The following is a 27,380-nucleotide window of genomic DNA, read 5'->3' as shown; positions in this document are numbered from 1 at the left end:
CCTCTTAAACTCAAGTTTCATGTATTTAAAAACCAATATATTGGATTATATATCATAAAAAATCCAAATGACACCTTATACAAACAAAGTGATAGAAAAATACTAAAAAAATCATATCAATTAAGAGAGGAACTCAACGACCGAATAGAATTGAATTGGCAATTACCAGATCCCATGGACAACAAGCTTGCTGAAAGATGGAGAGTAGAGAAATCTAGCGAAAACACTCACCCATCGAACATACAAATGATCAACCTGAAAAAGAACAGGAAACGAGACGATATAGAAAAACATTAATAAAAGAATAAAGATCTTAATGAATGAAGAGAGAAATTTGCACAAATTGGAACAACGAGAACAAGAGATCTGCTACGGGCTGGGAGTCATCGACAACTCCAACATCGCCTCCTCCTCCTCCTTCTCATCAGCATTACCACCATCATCATCAGTATCAATTTTGATTCAGCCCATTTCGTGGCAGCCTTCATCGATTGATTAATCGATCGATCGTGGCAGTCTCCAAGGTAGCAAGAAGAGCACATAAGAGTTTAGGGTCGAAATGACAATTGTCGAACTCAATCATATAAATAAATCGTTTCAATAAGGCGTAAAGACAGAAATTATTTAGCCCTATTTGATATATTTATATATATATATAACCTCGGAAATTAATTATTTTAGCATATGCCCCTCTATATTTAGATTTAATCTATGTCCTTAAAGAGATAAAAATAATAATGACATTGTAATTATGTTGTGTGATTTTCTAAAAAAGATTCTTTTTTTTTATACTTAGATAGTGTCCGCTATCTCATGTTTTCATTTTTCCTAAATAATTATATTTTTATAATGATAAAAATATGCTTCTCTTATCATCATCTTCACCCCGTTGGCATCACTACACTTCCCTATTTATCATCTCTGTCCTTTCCCTACCCGTCGCCGTCACTCTTTCTCAACTCCGTGGAGCAATGATGACTCCACAACTACGAAGCCTCCCATCACATTTGTCACTTCTACCCCATGTCTATCATTCTGAAGCCCTACTCTTCCTTGTTGATCATGCTTATTTCCTCCGTCCTTTTACTCAGTGAGGTAGTTGCTTTCATCCTACGAAATAAAAGAATGATGAAGGAAGCGAGCGATGACAACATTAACAAGATGAAGGCAGGAAAAGGAAAGGGAAGGATATATTCAAGGTTTGGTATTGTCCAAGGTTTCCAGAAACACACGGCTCTTCATCATGGCTTAAGAAGCAAAAACAATTCTTTGCTCTTAAGAACAAAGATCATAATGTGCCAAGACTTACTATCCAAATATTGTTTGTATCAAGATCATGTGCCAAATATTAAAGGTCATCTCAAATAAAAATAGATTATGAAAACTCTTGCAATGAAATCAACAATAGAAAACCAGTCATCAAAATTCCGGGTGACAGCAATTCTTCCACTAAAACTTAGTGAACCAAAAACCAAATAAAGGACAACTAAATAAAACCATTCATGGACACAAGCATTGATTTAGTTTCTCACTTTAAGAGCCTGCCTGTTCCTCTTCTTTGCGCCAGACTTGGCAACCTTAAGGCTTCGATGTACCGAACTCAGCCGCGCTAGAGCTGAGTTGGTCAGATCTGGCCTGTAGTGGTTGTCAGTGACCTGCAACAGGAGATGGAACATTTCATATTACATAAGTTTGTTGGGTTGAGTAATTATATTCATTAAGATGCAAAATCAGCAGTGGGAGTATAGCAGAAGAGAGAAATAGTTCATATTACATAAATACAAAACTAGTCACAGGATCTCGGAATGGTTCAAAGAAAAATAAATAAAATGCAATAAGATAACAGATTAGTATAGGGCGATAATGTTTTGATGCCACAAGACAAAAATCAACTCATGCTTTAAACATAGATCCCCAACTCCCCAATGATTAATATTCGCCATCGGTGAAAAGTTTTGATTTAAGTTATAAACAAAGAATGTGGGGGGTAACCAAGGAACTGACCTCAGAAGCCAAGCATAACTAGCATATCTCATTGAAGAACCAATCGAGTGAGATGCTCTTCTTGTCACAGCTCATCATAGCAACTCTTTTGTATAGTGTGAGTGTAATGTAGAGTGCCAAAATAAAAAAGAAAACAGAAAGAAAAGTATGGGAAACATTATATACTCAAAATGAGATATTTGAACAATTGATCTATCTACAAACAGAAGAAATTAATGAAAATAAAAAAAAGTCACATAAAGGAAAATTGTTTTCTAAAGGAGAATTTAGGGGAAAAAAGGAACAGAGAGGCTTCTTATATGTTACAGATCATCATAGCAGTACTTCTGTTGTGAACAGAGTGTAAAGCGCCAAAAAAACAAAAAGAAAACAGGAAAGGAGAAGTGTAGGAAGCGTTCTGCACTCGAAATGAAATATTAGGAAAAAATTATAACTGCCAAAACAGAGGAAATTAAAGAATATTATTCGTAGCAAAACAGAGAATGACTTTTTCTAAAGGAGAATTTAGAAAAAAAAATGGAACATAGCTCAGAAGCCAAGCGTAACTAGAATATTTCATTGAACAACCAATCCCGTGAGAGGCTCTTCTTACATGTTACTGATCACCATTGCAGCACTTTCGTGGAGTGTAGTGTGTAGGGTGTAGAGTGCCAAAAATAAAAAATAAAACAGAAAAGGGAAAGCATAGGAAATATTCTATACTCAAAATGAGATAATAGAACGGTTGTGCATGTAGAACAAAGGAACTTAAAGAATAATATTAAAAAAACAAGTTACATAAAGGACAAAGAGCATCCGACGCCACAATCTACTATTGGCTTGACCTACAAACTGAAAATGTCAGATTGAATCAATCAAACGTAGAAGTTGAAGATAACTGTCCATCTAGGATCAATAACAAACCATAATATCCCAACTATTTAGGTCAAGTATGTGCATCTATTCCATCTTGTTAAATTAAGAACACCCAAATCTCTTTGTACATTCCTACAAAAATCCTTTGTTCTCGCTCTACCTCTCCTCATCCCACTAATTCTAATCAACTAATCTCATATAATCACAACAACAACTACAGAGTCTATCTAATATATAACATATTTTTATAAATGCTTAAGATTAAAATAGTTAGAAATAAAAAAAACTCTTTTAAAAATCATCAAATATGACCAAAAGAAACTTCTTCATGAGAACAATTTAACCAATTTAGCATAGTGGCCATAAGGATTAATGCACCCTTCATTTACTAGGAAATTTAAGTTCCACAACTTACAAGAAAAATGCAGCTTCGTTTGCATTCTAACAGGAACACAAAATTAAGTACTCTTCCATCCTACAAGCTAATTGACAAGCTATACCATCATCTTTAGTTATCATGGATTATATATGTGTAGATTGGGGGATAGCTTTTCTTATTTAGCTAGGACTAGGTCATCGAGCAAGTATTATGGTTTGTCTATAATGTTACGCAAGGTTTCCAAAATTTATTGACCTTACTGTGATCTTTAGTGGTTTCATTTTGCCAATTTACTTCATATCTTCCTTTTTCTCTTTCTAATTTCCTGATTTCCCATCATTTCTTTTTAAATTATTTTCAGAAAGGACCTGATTTAATCAATCTAATATATCTAATTTATGGGTCTTGATATGACTAGTATAACTCAGAATATTCAATTTATGAAAACATAGGAATACAAACAAAATTTGAAATGGATAAGAAAAGCAATCATATGTCACCACAAACAAGCCCCAGATAATATGAATAGCCACATAAGGTGACTTAAAGTAACCAAAAACATGGTCAATATGCACAGATCATGCAATAAAAAGAAACTCAATTAGTGTCATTCATGTATTGATACACTAAACTGAATGACCTATATGGCAGTCCAAGGTTCAAAGAGAGCATGATTGCTCAATCTTCACAGTCTATGATCAGTAGATAGGGAACAGATGAATAAAATACAGATAAACATTTAGCTGAGGCATTTGGATATAAAGTTGAGCTAAAAAAAGAAGAACCATCATCTAGTTACCGAGTAGTAAAGACAGAAGAGACAGGCATTAATCAACTGTAAGAATACAACAGAAACATGGTAGGTCTTCAGGAAATAGAACTACAATTTAAAACTAGACATTTGCATTGATTTGATCTAAATTGTCCTACCTCAGTAAGCTTATTAGACATGCTTAGTCCTATAGAACTATCAATACATATTTAAGTCAGAAACCAAAATATGCATGTATCATAAAGTACAATTTATACTACCAGCTACAATTGAAATTTGTCAATATAAGTCACTGTCTTATTGGTAAGACAGACAAAGGAACACCATACTAAGAACCGGCAGACAGGATTTGCCATAATGCTAGCAATCTAATAACACATTCAGATCTTAAGAAACAGAGGGAGCTGATACCTGGTTCATAACAACTTTTGCCAACTTACGGAACTCCTTCTTCATGACTGATCTGTGATATAAGCTACCAGGCATGTTCTGCTTCTTTGTCTTAGTTGTCGCAATTGCTACGGACAGGTCCTTCCCTCCAGCCTGAATGGTCACTGTCTTCTTGTTTGCCAACCCTGTGATTTTTCATTAGGTATATGAACACATCAAAATGTAAATGCAGCTCGGATACTTCAAAAGAATGGAACAAAAATAAAACCAAGGACTAATTTCCCACCGGAGTGCTTGTAGGAATTGACATTATAGAGATTGTTTGGCTCCTTGCTAAATTGCACCATGGCAGTATCGTTACCGAATTGCTTCACAAGGAACGCATTGTTCTTCTTCACAATCTCCCAAATGAGTGGGCCAGGGACGGTGGCCATCAGTGCTGCAAGGCATAAAAAGTCAAAAAATTAAAGGAAATAAAAGGAACTATGACATCAACAATCGAAACTAAGAGGCAAATCCACTCAAGTAGAACAAAGCCTTTAATCAAACAAACAATGATGTCAGAAACCAATAACAATTAGATGGAAGTTCTTAAGAAAGAAAGAAATAACATCACAGATCAGCAAATCACATATAGTAAGAAAGCATAGTTTATCTCATGCCATTGTCAACGGATAAAGTGCGGGGAAAACGACTAAAGATGTTAACTTGTACCATCAACCGATCAAAAGGAAACGAATACCAAAACGTAGATAACAAATGAAGATCAGAGATCCTAATATATACCTAAAAATCACCTAAAAGGATCACCAGATACACCAAATAAATGAAGATATAAAGAGAATCTTTCAGTGGAAATGACCAAAATGATAGAAACAATCGCTCGAGAACAAATGCAAGTTCAAACCGCTAAAAAATACACACAAAAATAGCTAAGTAAAGAGAGTTTCAGATGCGAGCATTAGAACAGCGGTTACAGGGGCAAAAGAAGATCGAGGGTTCGAATCGGAATCGGAATCGGAATCGGAATCGTACGAACCAGACTGGATTTGGTGGCGGCGAAAGGAGTTCCGCTCGGTCGTTGCTATTCGCCTCGATCGCCGCCCTTGTTCGTAAACCCTAGTAGAACATTTTCTAGCGGTCAGCCGCGATCACCAAGCGGAATGACATAAATGGCCCGTAACGGTAGCACATGGGGTAGGTCACACAGATAGGTAACAGAAGGCTAAAATAGTAACTATGCGTTAAAAAATGTCTGGGTTCATGGACCAGTCCACTTCCGTAGGCCTCCTCTCCCTTCTCTGGTGGGCCTCACTCCGATCTTTTTTGAGATCGGAGACAGCATCAAGGTGGATCCTTCACAGGAGCGTACGCATTAGAATGGTGACTGATGACTTCTCAGCCCTTGATTTTGTTAGTGACAGCCCATCGTTAGCCACCTTGAACCGCCGCAGAACAAAGCCTAACTCTTCACAAGCAAGGTATTGGCAAGCAAGTCTCAGCTGCGCTACTAGACCGCAGGATGAGTTCCATCTCTTGTTTCTCTCGGGCGTCAATAAAGCGAGCCGTTGCCTGCATGTACCTCTCTACTCTCTACTCTTCGCGCAACGGAGTTTGGTCCTGCAGCAGCTAACGCGAAAGAGCAACGCGGCGGCGTTTCACGAGGCAACGCGTTCGGCCACCTGGAGGTTACGATACGATATAATACGCTCAGTTACAACCGCCAAACAACGATGACACCCTAAATTAATCACCGAATTCAAATCATAAAACCATCCACAAATGTTTCGAGTTATTAATTAACACTCGTTCCATGTGACCACTGCAAAATGCTACGAAGAGAAAAAAAATAAAGCTTCTCCTTTATTTCGGAAACACTAGAATCCCAATATCCTGCCTTCTCCGAGTCCAAGCTACAGCAACCTACAATCGGAACCAAAGCACAAAGAAACTGACATCAGCAGTGGCATATTACCAGACGATGACATAATGGGAACTGAAAAGTTCTATTAAGATCCTCAAAGGAGCCTGCTTACTGGTAGTTTAGGCAGACAGCCTGGCTCTCAACTCAGATGCCACAGCGTCAATGAACTCTTCAGTGTTCAGATACTGAGCTCGGGTAACACTGCAAATGTTTTGAAGTCATTAACGAGGGTTCTTCTTGAGTTTACAAGGTGGAATTGAAAGGCACCGAGAGGGTCTGACAATACCTGGATCCATGGATGAGAAGGGCCAGATCTTTGGTCATTTTGCCAGATTCCACAGTTCCAACGCAAGCCTCTTCCAATTTCTGGGTGAAATCAACCAACCTAGTGTTGTCATCAAGCTTTCCCCTATCAAATCACCAAGGGTATTCAAGGCTTCAGCATGAACGTTTAAGATACCAACTAAAAGAGCTTCGTTCTCAGTAATCCATTTCAGTATGCAGAATACATTTATAAGCATGAGAAGTCATAATCATGCTTTAGAAATACAGAAGTTTTATGTCAAAGCTGAAATTTCCAACCATAGCTGCCAATTGGAAAGATGGCAGGAAGTCCCATACCTGTGAGCAAGCCCTCTGGACCAGGCAAAAATAGAGGCTATACTGTTTGTACTAGTTTCACCACCCTTTTGGTGAACACGATAATGACGGGTTACCGTTCCATGTGCAGCTTCTGCTTCAATGGTTTTCCCATCAGGGCACACCTAAAACACATGCCATTTTTTCACAAGCAAGTTAGCATCACTATATGGAATTAACACAATAGGAAATAAAATAGTACTTGCAACACTATTCTTTTACTGGTACACTGCAAAAGCACATTCTAATATAGCATTTGTTCGAGGAAATGTGCAACACTTTGTAGTAGCTGATCAAGATAGTTTATGATGAACCATGGCCTTTCTCTTAACGAAACAAGCTATCAATAACAAAAGAAACAAGTCGCTGTATGACAAAAATGGCTGGTGATTTCTTGTCCTCTCAACATTATGGCATACAACCATAGACATAAAAGAATAAACATGTTCCACCAGATAAGTAGACTATTCCAATTACCAAAATATTCTTAAGGTGAATTCTCGATAACTATTGACTCAACCATACATAAGCAAGGGGGCTCAATCTCCAGTTCACAAGTTAAAACAATGGGGTTTTACTAGATGGAACTATGATATTCATAAGTTATGTTAATCTGAGATGAAAGATATAAATGAATTCATTTTCCAATCTGAAGTACACTATTTTGTGCAACTATACATACCAGCACTGATGTCATCAAACCAAGGGATCCAAAACCTGCAGAATACATAAAAGTTTATTTAATGGGAGAAGTTTGCCCTAACTTAGCATTCTGCAAGCATCAGCAACAACTGGACAAAAAAGCTTAAACTACTTCCCTTATAAAGGGACTGAGAAAAAGTTCCATTACAAATAAAATTAGTAAAACAGAGTTTACACCTTGAGCTAAGAAGTCACTCTGCACATCTCCATCATAGTTTTTGCAAGCCCATACATAACCACCTTCACTCTTTAGTGCATATGCAACCATATCGTCAATGAGACGATGTTCATACCTGTCAAATGAAAACGCCATGAGATACACACAAAAGTTCAGAATAGGCAAACAATACTAAGTAGTTAAAAAAAAGCTAACCAGATTCCTGCAGCCTCAAACTTGGATTTCCATTCAGCTTCATAAACCTCTTGGAAAATATCCTTGAACCTGTGGGATGAGTGATATGCAAGAAGTTTTTGACAAGTTGGTAAATACTCTGAACACATCGGGGTACTGTTACATTCAATTATATTGCTAAAAGGACGTGAAGCATGTAACATATTATTTATACCTTCCGTCATATTTCTTCAAAATGGTATTCTTGGTGCTCAGATAAAGGGGCCATTTTTTTTGGTAAGCAGTAGCCATAGAAGCATCCGCAAAGGGACGAATTGACTGTACACAATCACAAAATAAAAAAGGCATAACTATCACAGGTACAAGTGAGAATACTCCATGGATGAAAGAATTGAGTGGAAGTTCTAAACCTCATCGGTGTTGTACATTGATAAGGCAACTCCGCCTGCACCAGTGAAGTTGAACACCTCTAGTGCAACCTCCTCATCTTTTCCTTCTGAAAGTGATAAATAAGTAAGAAATCTTAGTAAACAATTGATAAATGAGGACTGAAGTACGTGGATTCGTGGAAGAAAGTTGTATATTTGACCATGCATGAAGGACCATCTCTCTTACCAAACACTAATTTGAGCTTTCCAGGCCCTTTGATAACTGTATCAGTTGCACGGTACTGATCACCAAAAGCGTGCCTTCCAATGCATATTGGTTTTGTCCATCCTGAGAAAGTAACTTATCATACTGGCAGGAAAATTATGTTACTAGCACAAATCTAAAATATGTTGATATTTTTATGTACCTGGAACAAGCCTTGGGACGTTTTTACAAATAATTGGCTCCCTAAATACTGTGCCTGCAAAGACAAAAGCATAATCTCATCGGTAATCATCAAGGCTTTGATAAATGACTCTGACGGACATGTGAGCTAACCATTCACGATATTCCTGATTGTTCCATTAGGACTCTTCCACATGGATTTCAAGTTGAATTCCTTAACCCGAGCTTCATCTGCCATCATTCACATATATTAACATATGAACACGATATGTAAATTTATTGTTCAATAGTTTGATGTGTAGGATTCCTAGTGCATCTTTACCTGGAGTGATTGTTGCACATTTGATTGCCACATTATATCTGCAAACATAAAACAAATCAGAAGAGTATTGATTATTGAAGACATCAATCAGCAATCAAGAAACCAGCCAATATCTACAGGCCAAGCATACACCCAACTGAACTTTAGAAATAAAAAGGTGTGGTTTTAGTTTGCTTCAATCATTTATTCCTCAAATATCAGATCAGCTTTCAACTTAATAATTATAAAATGGAACAGTTTGTTAAATTTGAGTTGACTGAAAGAAGTCACTGATAGAGGCACATTGAATACAGTTTCTTTATGCTTTTGGGTGGGATAATTCAGCTACCCAAAAATCTGAAAAGTGATGAATCAAAGTTGATCCAAGGTAAACACAGCCCTGACAGATGCATATACATTAAATGAGAGTTCAGCCTCTGATGTCAGCGGAATAATAAGGGTTCAAGCTTCGTAGAAAAGCCAAAGTACAAATATATCAAATTCACATCATTTTTCAGTCATTTATGTACAGACATCAGTAGAAAATCATTAGAAGTATAACAGGATATAATAGAGAAGGGGATGCCTACTTAAGGGTAGCTTCTGCACTTTCTATTGTGACTTTATCATCTGTAGCATCACGATTAGGTAGGCCCAAGTCAAAGTATTTGATATCCAGGTCCACAAATGGAAAAATGAGCTGCATTATTGATCAAATCATTAGTACTGCATAAAATCATCTCAAGAACTCTTTAATGGTGCAACTTAAAAGGATATTGATAGAGAAAAGATACAGCAAGCAAAATAGGCAAGCAAACACTCAGCACCTTTTCTTTAATTGATTTCCAAAAGACTCGAGTCATCTCATCCCCTGACAGAAAGGAATGGAACATATAGACAAATAAGTGATCTAGAGTTATATAAAAATATCTCAATCAACTGCAGTGTTGCCATCTTAGACAGGCATAAGATCCTTGTGACAGAGTTGCCAAAGGATAGTCTAACAATATTGAGTACTAATCTATTTGGAAAAGACTGCTTTTATTGCATAATGGATGTTCATCCATATCATCTGGGAGTGAGATACAAGCATGCATATAAAAAAAAAATCTAAAATCAACTACAATGATGCTATCTTATGGGGTACAATATCCATGTGACAAAAAGTTGCCAAATGATATAGTCTAAAAAGATTGCAAATAAATTAATTAACAATATCTAATATAAGACTGCTACCCTATGGCATAATTAACATTCATGGAAGAACATATAATTAAAATGATAAACCAGTCAGAGATGCCAAAGAGACATAATTTTGTTGTGATAAAAGTACAAGCAGATTTTACAGTATAAACCATAAAATGGTGTGGGTCTGTACTTCAGCACATTTATTCATAGTTAAGCACATCTGTCGCTAACAGCTAAGCTCATGGTCCAAGTTTCATATACCAGCCTTTCCTTGATGAACAAAAGCTAGGAAGATTTAAGCAACAAAACTGTGGTTGACTTGTAATTGCTTGTTCCAGGTGAGAGAAATACTCTCTTCTTCCTATTTTAATTTGATTTGACTCCAATAGGGGATCATTATCCATACTAAGTTACATCATCTATAGAACTCACACCAACACTGTTGAACTTTATCTAAAGAAGCAGACATTTCCAAGCAAAACCCTTGCTTTTACAATTGATCTCCTATCTGTTACCGTCATGGTACCGGAAGCATTGAATTCCAATGGTTCCTGGGAATTACATTTCACAGAAAATGATATGGTCCAGAAAGGATTCCATGAATTTTCAACCTATGCAGCACCCATCTTTCACCATCTTTGAAACTATTGCTCTAGATGGTTTGTACTTGATTTTATCGATTTGTAATGCTTTTTTACTGAATTTGTTCCATTACAATAAAACGTGTAAAAAGACACTCTCGTACGGACTCAAACATGAGACCTATTAACTGCCGAACACTGCGCTAACAACCATAACGTCTCAACATAGACTGTCCATCGGAAGGGCACACTTCTTCACTTTATTTAGTCGGGCATTACCTTTTTATCTCCCTTCTGTTTCTTGGATGATCCAATTTACTGGATGGTTCTAGCAAACCTTTATCACTAGATTCGTTGTCCTTATCCTGAATTCCCAAGCAAATAATGAACAATTGAAAACGGTGCTGTAAAATAGTACGAGTATCATCACAACAGTTCAAAAGCCACTAATCAATACACAAGTGCTAATCGCTTTTCCTTGACGCAAAGCAAGACGACAACAAACTCTGAGTCTCGAAAAAGACGAATTCCAGACTTTTAGTTAAGGCTAATCCAGGAGCAACATCGAATCACCAAAAATCTCACGGATCTTGAGAGGCAACAGACACCCCAAGTGAACAACTGAACGATCTACAAGATCAAACGTTCAAGTGGGATCGATCATCGCATGATGCGCAAGCGAATCCACGACTACTAGGGAAAAAATCGCGGTAGGTGAGAACAACCATCGCGATCGCGCCACGAAGTCGCGGATCGAGGCACGACGATGGAAACAACTCTACGGAGAAGCATCGATAAGTCCGGAATGGGCCGGATCTAGGGATGCGGAAACCAACAAACATGGGAGAAGGAAGTCGATCGAGGGAGGTGGAATGGATCAGATACGAGGAGGAACAAATGGAGGGCCTCACCGTCCATCTCGACGACGGGGTTCGCTACCTTGATCTTCTCGAACGCCATTTCGTGGATGGGCAGGCGACGTTCGACCAATAAGATAAGCGACTAGAGGAGGCTGTGAAGAGGATCACACAGGAGAAGGAAGAAGACCGGGGAAGGTGCCCTTATAAAGACGAAGAAACAGAAGGGAATCGCTTATCATACCCATTCGACGCATACCCACTTTGGGCCCACAGAATAACCCAATAACTACCCAGTTGCAAGGAAGGAAGCGGATCGGGTGAAGTTTGAGTGGGCAGGAAGAGTAGATCAAGTAAGCGCAAGAAGCGTAGTAGTTTTCGCCAATCTTTTCGAATAGGACAATACTGTGATTTTGTTGAATTCTGATGGTCCAATTGGAAATTAGACACGCATCAAGCTGATCATGGTCCGAGTCGTCAATCCCAAAGCATATCAAACGGCTGAGATTTAGTATAACAAGCTTGGGAGTATATATAAATGGATTTATGATTCGAATAATTAAGTCACTGAGATATAATTAGAAATCATGCATGCAAGGAAGCCATAATTTAGTATGGTGTAAAGAAACAATGACGTTAAATCAAATGATGTTTATTCAAACTCAAATTTTGAAGAAATAAAATAGACTAAAATTAATTATTTGAGGTTTCTGATTATCCAATCAAATTTTCCTCTTTTGTGTAAGAGGAGACATTAAGACATTAATATATTCGATCATTATTAATAATATTGATTTTTCTTTATATATATATATTTATTTATTTATCCAAGCAAGATTTTTCTCACTGTCAACTGCGACAGAGACCTTCACCGATTGGAAGAACAGCTTCCTCACCTAACGCTGCCAACTCCATGACCACCAGCAGCGGCTGCCGCAGAAGACAAATGCGAAGGTGTGTATTTTAGTAAGATCAACATGATCCTTCGTTGACCGCCACCCATCTTGACTTGATTGCCTGCAGATCACCGCCGTCACCCCCGTCGATTCGATGCAGCATTTGGCTCCCTACTTCTACTCCTTCGAGTCGCAATCACCAATGAAATGCGAGGAAGCGAGTAAAGCAAACTTTTCCTCGGAGACGTTTCCCACTAACACATCCTTTTTGGAGAGGTTTCGCGGATCACATCATCGATGGCGTAACCCAATAAAATGCTTGAGTTTGGATATGCAACTTTCTCTGTCAATCATTTTAGAAGCCAAAAAGCAGTCACTACCAAAAGAAAAAAATATATAAATATTTTTATATATAACCTCTGGAAATATGAAAGGACGATTTAAAAAAAGCTTTTTTATTTTTTTTTTTCTGAAGAAGCAATTTTCATATTTTTAATTTGATGCCCCATTAAATCTCTTATCTATATTTTTTATTTAATTCTCCATTTATCGGTGTGGGCGATTTATTGTAATAATTTTGAATAGTTTTGTACTATTTTTATCACCTCAACAAAACAAAACATTACAAGTGTGTTTCCAAATATTATAATAGTAATGTTTTATCCTTATTTGGATCTTTTTAATCATAATCTTAGTTTAATATATCAATATATATATATATGTGTATAAATATACATGTATACAAATATATATATATACATATATATAATATGTATATATATATATGTATACATACATATATATATATGTATGTATGTATACATATATATATATATATGTATACATATATATATATATATATATGTATACATATATATATATATATATATGTATGTATACATATATATATATATATAAGGTTAAAGGGAATCAAATAAAAAATTTAAAAAAAAATTTAAAAAAATAAAAGGTTTTTTAAATAATGTAATATGAAAGGGAGATTAGTATTTGTAATTAGATCTTATTATTTAAAGCCCCTTTATACTATTCATAATCTCTTAAAAAATAATAAAATAATATATTTTTTATTCACAACCCCTTTAATTCTATTTTTATCATTTTATTTTTTTTTCTTTCCCCTCAATCTTTTCTGTGCACCCTTCACCTGTGGACAATTTACAAATACTTAAAATGTAATTCTTTTGAGTTAATATAATTTTAATAGAAGATAATATCTCTTGGGCTACTATGGAATATACATAACTCTAAAAATGTTAAATCATCACAACAAATATTAAAAACTATTTCTCACCTCCTTTTTTTTTCTTTAAGATATTCGGTTCATCTCATTTTATCATTTTTTTATTATTTTATGTCGTTTCCAACTATTAATACAAGGAGAAGAAGAAGAAGAAAAAAAAAAGGATTTGTAGTTGAAAAGTGAAAACAAATTATTAAAATTAAATTATGAATCCAGGACATATATGTTTGTTCACAAATGGATATTCAAAGTTATTGACATGAGATTGTAAATAACAAAAAGGGTTGTAAATTTCAATCTATTATACACTCTTCGTTAATTACAAACCTTTTTTAAATTTTTTTTAAAAAAAATATTTTTTTTATAAATATACATAAATATATTATTTATTTTCCTCATCCTCCTTTTCTTCCTCTACTTTACCCCCTTTTTTTTTCTTCTTCACCTCCTATTTTTTTTCCTCTTTGGATGATAATATTAAAGGGATAATAAACAGATCGAAAGACATCAAATGGTATCATAGTATAAATCAAGGGACAATAATCAATGATATAGAGCACAAGCTAAGGGAGCGTCAATGATGGTAAGGTATGTAAGCAAAAAAAAGAAGGTATAAAATCAAAATTAGTAGGATTGTAAGTAATAAAATATTATTTTATTATTTTTTAAAATCATAAAATAATAAGAAGATTGTTAATAACAAAAAGCGACTCTAAATAATAAACTCTATGAAAACAATAATTGTCTCTCCAAATTTTTATATAATAGCTACATATATTAGAATTAAATATTTAATTTTTTTTAATGTATCAGTCCCATTATAATCCATGCAATAAATGTTATATATATATATATATCATTTTTAATTACGCCCACCGACAAGTTTATAACATTTATCAATTATTTGATTTTTATTTTTAAATTTAGGTTTAAAATTAATAAAAACACAAATATAAAAATTAACAATATAAGAGACATAGTTATGCAATATTTTTTTAAGGCTGTTATGATGTTGTTTCAATCATCCACTAGTGGAGACTAACTACAATGACATATATATATATATATATATATATATATATATATATATATATATATATATATATATATATATATATATATATATATATATATATATATATATATATATACACACACACACAAAATGGGAAATGTACTGCTTACCCAAATGGGCCATAGGGAGGCTGTCAAAGAGGGAGAAGCACAGGTCCATCGGGGAATCCAGCATCGCTCAGAGATGCGATCGTGACCGTCCCATTAACTGATCCTACTTCCGTAGCTCGTCTATTTAAATCACTCCCCTCCCCGTGGAACGACTAGGGTTTCTCGCTGCTTCGTTGGGCCGCTGTCTCTCTCTCGCACCGTCTCTTGTCGAACCACTCTCGTCGGCGGAAATGGTGAAGGGGCGACAGGGCGAGCGCGTCAGGTCCTATTTGAACCCCTATCCCATACCCTTGCCCTCAATTCATGACCATCCTGTTCTCTCTATCTTTCCTCAACTTCTTATCATCATTACAATGTATTTGTTCTTTTGATTTCTATTTTAGGTTGTACGTTCGTGGGACAATCCTCGGATACAAGAGGTAGGTTAAGAGCGTCTTAGGATTTTGTTTAATTTTTCGATTTCTGTAGGCTCTTGTATTTTTTGACGAGGGGTGGATGCATCAGGTCGAAGTCGAACCAGTACGAGAACACCTCGTTGGTTCAGATCGAGGGTGTGAACACGAAGGAAGAGGTCGCCTGGTACTGCGGCAAGAGGATGGCGTACATATACAAGGCGAAGACGAAGACCAAGGGGACGCGGTACCGGTGCATATGGGGCAAGGTCTGCCGCCCCCACGGGAACAGTGGAGTGATTCGCGCCAAGTTCAAGTCCAACCTCCCGCCTAAATCCATGGTCAGGCTGACTTCTCGTATCGATTGTAGCTTTAATGGTCCGAATTTTGCTGACCGTTTGCATTGCTTTTATATTTGTAGGGTGGAAAGGTCAGGGTTTTCATGTACCCCAGCAACATATGAGGTGAGCTTCTATTGGCATTTGTATTCAAAAATGTAAATTGTAGAATTGTACTTGTTTTTGTTGAGCATCTTTTCGTCTGCAACTATCTATGGAAGTCATCTTTTTTACTTATGAGCACAAAACATTAGAAACAGCTTAGTGTTTTAAACAAGTCCTCATGTTATATTGCAGCAACTCCCGTAGTGGTTTAGAGATATTTGTTTGTTGACGTAGTATCTTTTACTGTTGGTTTCTTCATGCTTAGAATGAGTTATACATTCTTAAAAATGTTTATACTACAATAATAATAAAGCTGTAAGTCCCAATTATTTGGAGTCGGCTATATGAATTTTTTGTCGTCATTGAGATCTATATAAAGTTATATGTTCAGTTAAAGTTCATAGTACTTAAATATTTATTTATAATTTTTTAAAAAATATTTTTATTTTTTTTATATCTTCTCGTACCGCTAATAATTAATTGTTTCATCTCTTTCGGCTATCGCATTCGGAGATCTCCTCAGCACATATCCATACCATCTTAAATAATTTTTTAAATTTTATCTTTTATCGAAGTGATATTTAGTTATTTATGAATAAAAGTATTTCTTTTCATATCTTTCCTAGTAACTCTACATATTCATCTTAACATTCTCATCTCGACAATACAAATTTTTTATGTATATTATTTCTTAACTAGTTCAATACTCAGATCTATGAAGCATTGTTGGTCTTACAACTGTAATATAAAATTTTTCTTTTAATTTCAAAGTTATTCGATGATCACACAAGGTTCTTGGCGCTTTTCGTTATTTTAGCCATCCTAGTTTTACTTTATGAATAATGTCTTCATCGATCTTTCCATTTTGTTAAATAATTGATCCAAGATACCTAAAACTTTTATTCAAAGGGACTTCTTGTTCATCCAATTTAATTATATTCTTTTGTTTATTTTTTATATACACTAAAATTATATTTTACAAATTCAATTTTAGGCCTACTTAGTATCTCATCAACTAAGACAAAATCATCAACAAATTACATATATCAAGGAGGTCTGTCATGTAAGTGGCTAGTAAGTTCATCCATTATCAATGTGAAAAGGTAAGGACTTAATATGGATCCTTGTCCTAATCTTATGCTAATAGGAAACTCATTAGATACACACCTTATGGTTCTAACACTAGTAGCTACATTATTATATATATATATTTAATAATATCAATATAATTAGTCGATATATATTTTTTAAAACCATCATAATAAATTTCTAAGAATTCTATCATAGGCTTTCTCTAAGTCAATAGAAACTATATGGAAATATTTTTTTCTCCCTATACTTTTTCATTAATTATCTTAATAAATTAAATTGACACTAAAAAGCTTTCTCTATTCATCAAACATTCTTATGAATCTCATGATTTTATTAAATAAGCTAGTTAACTAAGCTACACCCTTGGCCTATAAACTTTTTGTAGGCCTTAGTTGAGATACCATCATACCCTCCACTCTTAGCTATTTTCATCTTCTTTAATACATCGTTTACTTCATTGGTTCTAATTTTATGAGTAAATTTATGATTATTAAATCTATCACTATTATTTATCATTAAATCTAAGTTTTGTGTGGAATATTCATTAAATAATTTATAAAAATAATTTTTTATCTTTACTTAATCTCGTTATCATTAACAAGTATTTGTTGATCTTTGTTTTTAATGCATCTAATATTATATAAATCATTATTCTTTATTTTTCTAGTTTTAACAATTTGATATATATTTTTTCATAATCTTTAATTTCTAATTTATTATAAAAAGTATCATAAGCATTATATCTTGCCATACTAATAGAATTTTTAGCCACTTTATATCTAAGTTTTCTAGTATACTAAGTTTTAAATCCAGTCTATCATTCTCTTTATATTTTTTCCTTATCCATTTAGTCTCTTGTAAGCAAATAATATTTATTTTTCTTCTGATCATAGTATCTACTAATTTTAGTACTTTCTTTGAAAGTGTTTCTATATTCCAAGTTGTTGACCTAACCCTTTGTTCTTGGACTAACATCCTTACCCCCATTTGTCCAAATTAATGAGAGAACCCTTGCCTATTTGGTACCACATCCGGGCGTTGATGTGATGGGCTGCATATGGACGACCTCCTAGCCCATTGTTTGCAATTTGGGACACCTAGGTGATGAATGTGTTTTGCGTCACTTTTGGGTGATGACTTAGATTTATACTGAAATAATTTGCGATCCATATTCATGAGATCTGACATGAAAATTATTGGCAATGTTTAAAATAATAAACTGATTTGTGGATTTTCTGTCACTAGCATGTTTGCCACAATCTTTTATATGTGATCGAATGCTTTATCTGAAATCAAAAATCAAAATTTGTTTTATAATTGGAGGTTAACCAAAGAACATGTTTGCTTTCCTTATGTGACATGTATTATTTATGTGGAAAGATGATAAGTTGGCCAGACTGGTGATTGATTGAAATTTGGACAAACTGCCGGTGTTGGTACCTAAATGTTGTTGACACATACCTTCAGCTGGTTTTTTTTGGTTCAAGTTGGAAAATGACAATGATTTCTTCTTCATTCCGCTTCTTACATCATATACTGCTCGCATGAGGAGGATACATGGGCTATGAACATAGTTACCACATCACTCCCCTCTTGGAACGTTCCAAGTATAATTTATGATTAAAAAATGTTCCTCAGTTACCTAGAGTTATATGAATTAACTGAAATCGATACTTTGAATGTCCATTCAAGAATCCATCCAAAAAGCTCAAAGTACTAGGAGCATTAAGCAAATTGATGATGTCTCGTGTCATGATTTCACTTCCATGTCTTCTTCTACTATTGAATTTGGTCTAGTGAAATACATATCTATTTGACATATTAGGACCAGCTTGTATGATTTAATGTATGTCATGGCATGACTTAAAAATGGACCAACTAACCTAGCTGTGAGTAATTTGATGCAAGCCATGACCTTTTTTTCCCCGAGATGCAAGCCATGACTTACAAAGTAATACTACTCTTATGAGCCAGTAACCAGGCTATATGGCATACCTCATGTTCAAACTTATGATGACCAGGAATATTCCATGTTTCAAACTTAGAATGTTCCATGTTTCAGTATTATGGTTGTTAATATTGGTGCTGATCAGGAATATATTTCTTCAAATTTGTCAGAAAATCATTAAAATTAAGTGCTCAACGATATTGCTCTGTAAATATCGAATATTAATCTTGAACCGTAGGTAGATAGTTACCACAAAATAAAATTATTACAGTGGATTTTCTTGTGAAGTTCTGAAGTTTTCACCAAAAGCTAGCATATATTATTCCTTGATGAACTATCATATATATTTTTTCAATGGAACTTTCTTTTGCATGTCATGCATGTGTGCTCCTAATCATGCATAAAACAAAATTATCAAAATAAAAGATACCTGTGAAAAACCTAAGTTCAGAATACAAGATTTGCTGAAAGTTATTATTCATGCACAAGGTAACATGGGTGCAGGAATGTACAGATGTGTCTGTTATGGAAATGTTGAAAGTATCATTGTAGAGTTTTATCATTTATGCTCATTTTGAAACTTGAGTTAAAAATGATGACACCTGCTTTTGTCTTGATTAGGTGAATTGGTGCAATAGAGCAGATGTTTTCTGGCAGCTGTAGCTCGGATTTTTTAGTGGGACCGGAGGAAAAAGCGAATTCCAAGTTGGTGTTGCAGTTATTTAAGTTTTGATTATTTTCTATTTATGTGTTCTTTCTTGTCGGGGAACTTGAACATTATTTACTATTTGAAAATTCTATTTTCCAAATATGGATGATGACTTTATAAATCTCTTGAATGACGTTGTCAAGAATAGCTAGCATTAGCTAATTGCAAAAGAAGTTATTTATTCCTTTTTCTCATTGTTTACATAAACTAAAGTCATCAGCCCGATTTAGAAAACTTTAATGATTTTAAAAAGTTTGATTCGATGAAACCGTATCGGAATTGATATCGAAAGTTTGTTTTACCTGTAAATTGAATAAGTAATTAAAAATAGAGAATTATAATAATATGGTTTGGTCGTCGTTACTTATATTCATTTTCGATTCCTCCTCCGTTGAGGTCATTAATGTCCTCTTACAATGCTTTCTTCTTTTTTGGGGTTTGAGATAATCTTTATAAGCCTCATATCTCTTTTTGAATGATTACAAAACTAGAAAGGGAGAATGAGGACATTTAGCAATTTTACAATTTAAATTTTTAAGATTTTTGTTTGCATTTTTGTGTATTTTCATGCCGGAAAGAGCGAGGTATTTATAAGCTCCAATGGTTTAAAAAATAGAGTGAAAAATGTCTTATCCCGGGTTTTTGGGTATTGGCGGTACCATTATCATTATTAGGTGGTACCATCACTTGTAGATTGATACTAGATGGTACCATCGCTCAATCTGGGGGATACTATCGTCTGACATAACTTTGGAGATCGGACTCTAGCGGTACCACTGCTTGATAGGGTGGTATCATCTCTTGACAACAATAACTATCGACGGCACTATCGCCCAGACCACCTGGGAGGTCGAGCCTCAAGCGGTGCCATCGCCAGCCTTAACAGTGCCATTGCCTAACATGGCTCCACGTGGCTGAATGGGCCATCCAATCGGTCCAATTCAACCTTGTTAAAGGCTCAATTGGTCCCTTTGAGTTAGTTGGATTTCTCCCAAAACTAACTCAAATTAAAGTCCTAACTACGATAGTTAAGGCTAAAACAATTACTCTACTTGTAATCTAAGTTGTCTTATACGTCAATGGTTTAACCAAACTCTCGGTGAACTTTCGGCGATCTCTCGACGATCTTCCGACGAGCATTCGACGAACTCTCGGTGAACCTCCAGTGAGCTTTCGGCGAACTCATAGCGAACCTCCGACGAGCTTTCGGTGAACTTCCGACGAGCTTTCAACGAACTCCTGACGAACCTCCGGCGAGCTTTTTCTGCATCGATTGATCTTTTGGTGTATCCCCCGATTCATTCAACCCGATGCCTGATCATCGAACTCCGGCCCAACTTCGATTCTTCTTTAATCGTTTTATCTTTCTCATATCATAGTTAGTCATGTATTATTTATCTCAACATATAGATTAGACTATTAATTTATCGATAGATGTTATCATAGATTCAGAAATTATATATAGAAGGCAGGTGAGAGCTAATCAAACATCAGAACCAATGGGTGGCTCGAGTTACACACGTCAGAACAGGAGTGGGCAAGCCTGACGTGGCACTATTTCTGGTGCGTCCAAAGTCATCCTTTTTCTGTGGTGCTCTCTCTCTCTCTCTCTCTCTCTCTCTGTGATGAATGAGAGGAGGAGAAGAAGGGATGGCAGCAAGATCGGGTCGGTGTGGATGATACGCTCGATTCGACTCCGTTTTGGGCATTTGGTTTTGAGGGCAACTCCCTCTGTGACAGGAAGCGAAAGGACGGGCGCTGTACTTTTCTTGTCGCCGGGGAGATCGCATCATGTTGAATGCGAGAGAGCAACGTCACATGGTGCTGACACGACAATGACACGGTGCCAACTAATTTTTTGGTGATCCTTGTCGACCGACCTGAGGAAGCCATCGGCGATAGTTTCTTGTTATATCGATAGACACAAAGCGTATCGTCAAATTTGACATGGACAGGAAGAAAAATATGAGCCGATGCATGATAACTATTTATTGGCATTACAAAATCGAGTGAATCGATTCTGGGTTTGACAATTAAGTACTTGGTTCTAATAAAATGGATTAGTTTTGAATTTTCTCTTTTCTTGACTTAACAATTAAGTATTTTACGACTCATTTTTTATTGGAAAGTCACGACTACATGTAGAACTCTTGTTCTCTAGGACTACTTCACTTTGGATCTTTCTAAATTATATATCGAAAGGACTGAATCGGAATATGATCTTCTATTGCCATCTCAGTAATTACCAAATTTTATATTTTCTTTTTTATTCTTTGATTTCTCCTTCATTAAAACTTGGTATGGTATGACTTTTCAGGAGCCCTTTATGATTTTGCATGCAATAGAGGATGTCAATTATTGCTTTGACATTATTACACACTGCATTTGTTTCGATGAAACCTTCCTTTCCATCTCATTAAATTCCTTGGAATGCAAGCATCTTGATGTGATTTCAACAGCACACGACTTTGCCATAGAAAATAATAATAATAAAAAAAGTGTTAGTTTTTCATTCATGACATTTTCTTCATGCATAATAACAATAACATTTTCTCTTGAAAAACAAGAGATTCAGTTGTGTACAAGAGATTCTCTATCCTTTCTTTTTCTTTCTTTTTGTCTATTCATCCCGTTTTATATCCTTATTTCAAAGGAATAAAACAATCGATTACAACTTATGTGCTAATAATCGGTCACCCATCGCAACCACCATATATCAACTGAATACTACAAATTTCCGGTCCTCTTTATTTTCCTTTTATATTTTTGTAAATTATATGTGCTAACACATGGATTAACTTGCAAATAAATATTTTTATCTATTGTTTATTGTTATTGTCGTTCGTTTTATGATCTTCTTCGCGTTATATATATTTTTATTTTTATAAATTACATATGCAAATCTTATTATTATTAAGACTAAGTTTGTTGATGGTGATACAACAGGGTCAGAGTCAAAATGGCTATTTTGTGGACCCCACACTTAGCGATCGGCTCCCTGAGAAATCAAAGTCAGACTCAGAGTCATGGCTGTTTTGTAGCCCCCGCTGATAAAGAAAAAAAAAAAAGTCAGCGGTTGGCTTCGATTTCTCATGAGACATCATAGTCAAAGAGTCAAAATGGCTATTTTGTGGACCCCGCAGATTAAAAAACGGTCAGCGATCGGCTTCGATTTCTCACTAGACATCAGAGTAAAAGAGTCAAAATGACTATTTTGTGGACCCCACAGATACAATAAAATGTCAGAGGTCGGCGCCCACATCTCACGGGACACGGAGGGGAAGTCACAAAGGTGATGGGCCCCATCGACCGGATCCATGTACGACTTTGGAGTAGAAGCTTCATGGCGGCCATCCTATTTCTCCAAACCATCCTTAGAAGTCTGAAAGCAACGCAAAAAAAGAAGGAAAAAGAAAGAGAAGAAGAACAAATGTCAATCTCGGTCAACATCCAATTGCATTCAAAATGTCAACGGAAGCGAGCCCAAAGCCGGGCTTCCTTCACATTAGTTCTTAGAGCTACACTTGATCGAGGAATAAAACCGAAGACAGAAAAACATGTTAATTTGGCTCGGACAACAACTCGACTACGACTAGTTTAATTAATTAGAATCACAAGAGGCAAAGGATAAGCACCTGTGGATCCTTTTTCCATTCAGATTGAGATGGAAGAAGAGAGGAAAATCCATGCTTTTATGGCCAGAGAAGTCTCGTGGCTGTGGTTCTTCCTTCATATCACTTGCATCTTGTCAACCTTTTTGTCTCTGCACTGCAAAAGCCACCAAGAATCTTCCTCGTGTCCATCAATTCTCTTACTTCATACCTGAAATGGCACACTGATGCTTATCAAGGACACGGCATAAGCTGCAAAATTTGATGCTTTTGACTGATGAACTACTGATCTTGCAAGCTTGTTGGTCTATGGAAGAAGAATGTGTTTCAGCATTGCTCGAATGATGAGCTACAGATGACCCATTCCTTTTCATAACAATGGAGATGGGTATCACCTGTTGAGGTTAACAATCTTAGCATCCTAGAGTGTGGTAGTACTCGATGAGAATGTTCTTTCGAGCAGTGCTTCCTTTGGACAAATCATTCGTGGTATTCTAATGGAGTGCTATGTATAAAGATCAAATCTTTATACATAGCACTTTAACAGTGATTCATGAGGTCCTATATTCGACCATTTAATCCTACAATTTCCTCAACAAGAAATGACTCGAGACAGATCACAGCATTGTCATGAAGATGAGGGATGATAACTGGTTGAACAGAGACTCTACTCAGCTTAGCAGATGAACCATTGAGTCTAAGATGATAAATGAGCAGTTGGGTAGCAGATGGAGAGTTAATAGAAGGATGCTGCAAATATTCTATGGAATAATATAGCCAAACAAATGTGTTGTTTCTTTCCTTGTAAATGCAGCACAATCTACAGCCTATTTAGTGATTTTGGATTGTGATGTTAGCAGACTACCAAGTCAAAAGTCACAAGAAGTAGCAATGTGTTCATAAAGCCATACCATGCTTGACCATTTCTTTGAAAACCTTACCACACACTTGTTGCCAGTTGGCAATATTCTTGACCAAACCTATTAAATGACCAAATGTACTGCCAAGGACTAGTCTTCTATCAATAATATTTTCTTGATGAAACCTAATACCCATGACTACCATTGACATTCTTATTTCTGGAAGAAATGCTTAAACAGTTTGGTGTACTCACTTATTCTTGAAGAAAGAAAGAAAGCAGAGTAAATTATGTTGAGAGTATCAAAGCAGAGGCAGCAAAGTTCAAAAGAATGTACACCCTAACAAAGTCAGTAACTGATAATTTCCTAACAATGTAACTTGTTGTCATCAAGAAATTATTTTGCTGTGTAAATGATTAAGAACAGGTCTTCTATGCCAAGCAAAGAGAAATAAATCATTGAGAATTATATGGAGTGCAAGTGTTATTTGGAAAGTAATATATATATTATATATGGAGATGCTATATCAGAGAAGATAAGATTGGGGTCTTATCTAATTATGGTGGCACCCCCATACATGTGTCCTCTTTCTGTTCAGTAGTACTTATGGCTTCAGACTCTCTAACCAGGTCCCTGTCAAAGACCCACAACTCAATACCCTTCAAAAGGTGCCAAGTGTCTGTCATGTACTTGTAATTTAGTTTGCTACTTCAACAACTATAAGAACTGACTTGATGTGGGAATGGCTTGACCTCTCTCCTCTCTATCTGTAGAGATAATAAGATGTACTCTAATCATCTTTGTCCACAGATCCTGGACTCTTTGCAAAACTAGCACAATGACATCTCCCATCCCACCACTACTTCTGTTGCTTCTTTAAAGTGACTCACAAGCAAATGTACACCAACACTGCATATAACCAAAGCTTTGTCTTTGCACACCTTATATTTTGCAAAACCCCAATAATGCAGCTCTCTTCATTCTCAAACACATGCTTTCTCTCTGTATTTCTCTATATGGGTAACATTTACAAGCTTAAGAGCCAGCTAAATCTAATATTAGATTCATAATTTAGAGAAATCAAGAGTGGTCTCTTGATAGAATAATGCTTCAGAGATGCTTCTTCCCTTCTCTCATCCATCAAAGTTCATTCTAATGGGATCATCCAGTGGAGCCTAAGCTACACAATTTAAAGCATGACAACATGAACAGCTGGGCTTATAAATGCCAAAAGTTGGCTTTTGGCCTCCAATGCTCCTCCTGTGGCACACAAAGGGTAAAGCTTTGAGTGGGTCTTGTTCTCACATAAGATTGTCCCACTGTGGGACCCAGGTGAGCCTCCAATCCAATCATCCTCTGTTCCCAAAGAGAAGCAGACCTTCTTCTCCATTATCTCCCCAGTAGCAGCAGAGAATTAGGAGCAACAATTGAGAGCTCTCTGCCTATAAATACCCACCTCCTGTTCTTCCCACACCAGCATCCACAGCAACATAAATCTCCTCTCTTCTTTTGTTCCCTTCTCCTCTCTTTCCCTCTCTCTCTCTTCCTCATCTGCTACAGAATCCCACAGTAGTCTAATCCCCCTGTTTCATCACCATTCCAACTCCACAAGTCCACAGTGCACCAATTCCCCTGTTTCTTCCGTATTGCAACTCCACTTGCATTCTCTTAGGTCTAATTTCATATCATTTCCCACAATTCTTGGAAGAAGAAGAAGAAAAGCCACTTACTTGGAGACTGGGGAGACGAAGAAACCCTGGAATCATGGACGGAACGCTGGAAAACATACAGCTGACGTCATTTCCCGGCGAGATCAGCGCCGCCTTATCGGAGATCCTCCTCTCTGGCACGAACGCGCTCGACTCCATCTTCTCCCACCTCCCGCCGCCGCTCCCTGCTGCCCGGTGCCCGGTCGCCGCGCCCCTTGGCTCCGCCGTCTACCTCCGCCAGACGGAGCTGCTGCGGCGGCTCAGCACCCGGCGTTACGGCAGGGCTGCCTCGTCGCCGTACCACAACTCGGCCGCGGCGGAGAACGGGAAGAAGAAGCTCTACCGGGGGGTGCGGCAGCGGCAGTGGGGGAAGTGGGTGGCGGAGATCCGGCTGCCCCAGAACCGGATGCGGATCTGGCTCGGCACCTACGCCTCCCCGGAGTCGGCGGCGTACGCGTACGACCGGGCGGCGTACAAGCTCCGCGGCGAGTACGCGCGCCTCAACTTCCCGGCCCTGCGGGACGCCGGGGACTGCCCCGAGCGGCTCAGGTCACTGCGGTCCGCCGTCGACTCGAAAATCCAGGCCATCTGCCAGCGCCTCGGGCGGCGCCGGGCGGCGAAGCGATCGGCGAAGGCGGCCGGCGATAAGGCGAGGTCAGCCAAGGCGGCTGCGAAGGCCGTGAAGGACGCCGAGGCGGGCGCGTCGCAAACGTCATCGTTAACGTCGTCGTCGGCTTTCGAAATGGACGGTGTGTGTTCGCTGGCTCGGATGCCATCCTACGATCCAGAATTAATTTGGGAAGTGCTCACTAATTAATACGTAAAAGAATTATTATTATTAACTTAATAATTAATGAGATCATCATAAAAGATTTGGATCGAATTAGCAATGAGCTCAATTTATATTAAGCTCTAACAGTTAGTTGAAGGTTTTTTTTTTTTTGGCCAACAACAATTTAATCATCATTAATTAATTTGAATTAAATTTTATTAGATTAATATTTTTTAAATTAAAATCGGCTCGATTCGATTCGAATTGGTTAATCGAATTAAAGAATAGTATTTCTCAAACTAATATCCTTTAAAATCAAACTATTGATGAATCGATCGCGATAGTTGTGCTACCAAAATTGTTATGCTGCAAATGGTATGTGGAGAACAGTGTGTTCTTCATTAGCATCACAACAGGGGAATGAAAGCTACCAAAATGTTTATGCTGCCAAAATGTGTTCCTTAAACCACTTTGGATGCTGTCTTTAGCTCTTCTTCATTTAGCATGAAGACTTCAAACACTAACATCAACCATTCAACCCACCACCTTTCACTTGCTCAATCCTTCTTTTACAGTCATTTCATGGTCAGAAACTCTGCTGTTGTGATGCTTTGTTAGCTCACCTCTTCCATCACCACACTGAGCATCAAGTTTCAGGTCATGCTGTGCTGCTTATCCCTCTTAGATTATTGTGCTTTTTGCTCTTCCTTCAGCTTCTTATCTTCACAACTGCTCTGATTTGGTATCACACCACCATATGTTCTACTGTTTTCCCTGACCTGAG

At 36.7% G+C, this 27,380-nt stretch overlaps 4 protein-coding genes and 2 non-coding genes across 7 annotated transcripts; 2 read left to right on the top strand and 4 right to left on the bottom strand.

Moving 5' to 3' along the window:
* Window positions 1-1,348: 1,348 nt before the first annotated feature.
* Window positions 1,349-5,598, bottom strand: LOC135658096 (large ribosomal subunit protein eL28y-like). The gene is made up of 4 exons (XM_065176068.1): window positions 5,440-5,598; window positions 4,687-4,839; window positions 4,422-4,585; window positions 1,349-1,655 (listed from the first exon to the last, which is right to left on the bottom strand). The coding sequence occupies exons 2-4, from the start codon at window positions 4,832-4,834 to the stop codon at window positions 1,521-1,523; spliced, it is 447 nt and encodes a 148-aa protein (XP_065032140.1). The 5' UTR covers window positions 4,835-4,839; window positions 5,440-5,598; the 3' UTR covers window positions 1,349-1,520.
* On the bottom strand, window positions 2,001-2,088 carry LOC135672723 (small nucleolar RNA R24). The gene has a single exon (XR_010513079.1). It is a non-coding gene; the product is annotated as a small nucleolar RNA R24 (small nucleolar RNA).
* On the bottom strand, window positions 2,528-2,619 carry LOC135672722 (small nucleolar RNA R24). Its single transcript, XR_010513078.1, has one exon. It is a non-coding gene; the product is annotated as a small nucleolar RNA R24 (small nucleolar RNA).
* Window positions 5,599-6,137: 539 nt separating the features above from the next.
* Window positions 6,138-11,922, bottom strand: LOC135658043 (cytosolic isocitrate dehydrogenase [NADP]-like). Of its 2 annotated transcripts, none has more exons than XM_065176065.1 (16): window positions 11,773-11,922; window positions 9,920-9,963; window positions 9,683-9,792; window positions 9,114-9,151; window positions 8,945-9,022; window positions 8,814-8,867; window positions 8,633-8,734; window positions 8,428-8,513; window positions 8,232-8,335; window positions 8,039-8,107; window positions 7,843-7,958; window positions 7,646-7,680; window positions 6,946-7,088; window positions 6,611-6,733; window positions 6,437-6,525; window positions 6,138-6,351 (listed from the first exon to the last, which is right to left on the bottom strand). In XM_065176065.1, the coding sequence occupies exons 1-15, from the start codon at window positions 11,819-11,821 to the stop codon at window positions 6,444-6,446; spliced, it is 1,233 nt and encodes a 410-aa protein (XP_065032137.1). In that variant the 5' UTR covers window positions 11,822-11,922; the 3' UTR covers window positions 6,138-6,351; window positions 6,437-6,443. The 2 variants fall into 2 exon arrangements, with proteins under 2 accessions (XP_065032137.1, XP_065032136.1); XM_065176064.1 differs by having other exon boundaries at window positions 6,138-6,323.
* A 3,279-nt stretch (window positions 11,923-15,201) lies between these two features.
* Window positions 15,202-19,765, top strand: LOC103972427 (large ribosomal subunit protein eL33w). The gene is made up of 5 exons (XM_009386803.3): window positions 15,202-15,322; window positions 15,444-15,479; window positions 15,565-15,793; window positions 15,874-15,916; window positions 19,557-19,765. The coding sequence occupies exons 1-4, from the start codon at window positions 15,291-15,293 to the stop codon at window positions 15,913-15,915; spliced, it is 339 nt and encodes a 112-aa protein (XP_009385078.1). The 5' UTR covers window positions 15,202-15,290; the 3' UTR covers window position 15,916; window positions 19,557-19,765.
* Window positions 19,766-25,515: 5,750 nt separating this feature from the next.
* LOC135657947 (ethylene-responsive transcription factor ERF061-like) lies at window positions 25,516-26,707 on the top strand. Its single transcript, XM_065176050.1, has one exon. The coding sequence runs from the start codon at window positions 25,880-25,882 to the stop codon at window positions 26,639-26,641; it is 762 nt and encodes a 253-aa protein (XP_065032122.1). The 5' UTR covers window positions 25,516-25,879; the 3' UTR covers window positions 26,642-26,707.
* Window positions 26,708-27,380: the final 673 nt, after the last annotated feature.

Source organism: Musa acuminata, chromosome BXJ1-4, assembly GCF_036884655.1.
Source record: "Musa acuminata AAA Group cultivar baxijiao chromosome BXJ1-4, Cavendish_Baxijiao_AAA, whole genome shotgun sequence".
Taxonomy (NCBI): domain Eukaryota; kingdom Viridiplantae; phylum Streptophyta; class Magnoliopsida; order Zingiberales; family Musaceae; genus Musa; species Musa acuminata.
This window is presented reverse-complemented; position numbering and strand designations above follow the sequence as displayed.

Coding starts and splice junctions, on each gene's coding strand:
- LOC135658096 (XM_065176068.1), bottom strand. CDS start 4,834: ATGGCCACCGTCCCTGGCCCACTCATTTGGGAGATTGTGAAGAAGAAC. Junction 4,586..4,686: donor CAATTCCTACAAGCACTCCG/GTGGGAAATTAG, acceptor GAAAAATCACAG/GGTTGGCAAACAAGAAGACA. Junction 1,656..4,421: donor CAAAAGTTGTTATGAACCAG/GTATCAGCTCCC, acceptor CTCCTGTTGCAG/GTCACTGACAACCACTACAG.
- LOC135658043 (XM_065176065.1), bottom strand. CDS start 11,821: ATGGCGTTCGAGAAGATCAAGGTAGCGAACCCCGTCGTCGAGATGGAC. Junction 8,336..8,427: donor CAATGTACAACACCGATGAG/GTTTAGAACTTC, acceptor GATTGTGTACAG/TCAATTCGTCCCTTTGCGGA. Junction 7,959..8,038: donor TTTGAGGCTGCAGGAATCTG/GTTAGCTTTTTT, acceptor TTCATTTGACAG/GTATGAACATCGTCTCATTG.
- LOC103972427 (XM_009386803.3), top strand. CDS start 15,291: ATGGTGAAGGGGCGACAGGGCGAGCGCGTCAG. Junction 15,480..15,564: donor ACAATCCTCGGATACAAGAG/GTAGGTTAAGAG, acceptor TGGATGCATCAG/GTCGAAGTCGAACCAGTACG. Junction 15,794..15,873: donor ACCTCCCGCCTAAATCCATG/GTCAGGCTGACT, acceptor TTATATTTGTAG/GGTGGAAAGGTCAGGGTTTT.
- LOC135657947 (XM_065176050.1), top strand. CDS start 25,880: ATGGACGGAACGCTGGAAAACATACAGCTGACGTCATTTCCCGGCGAG.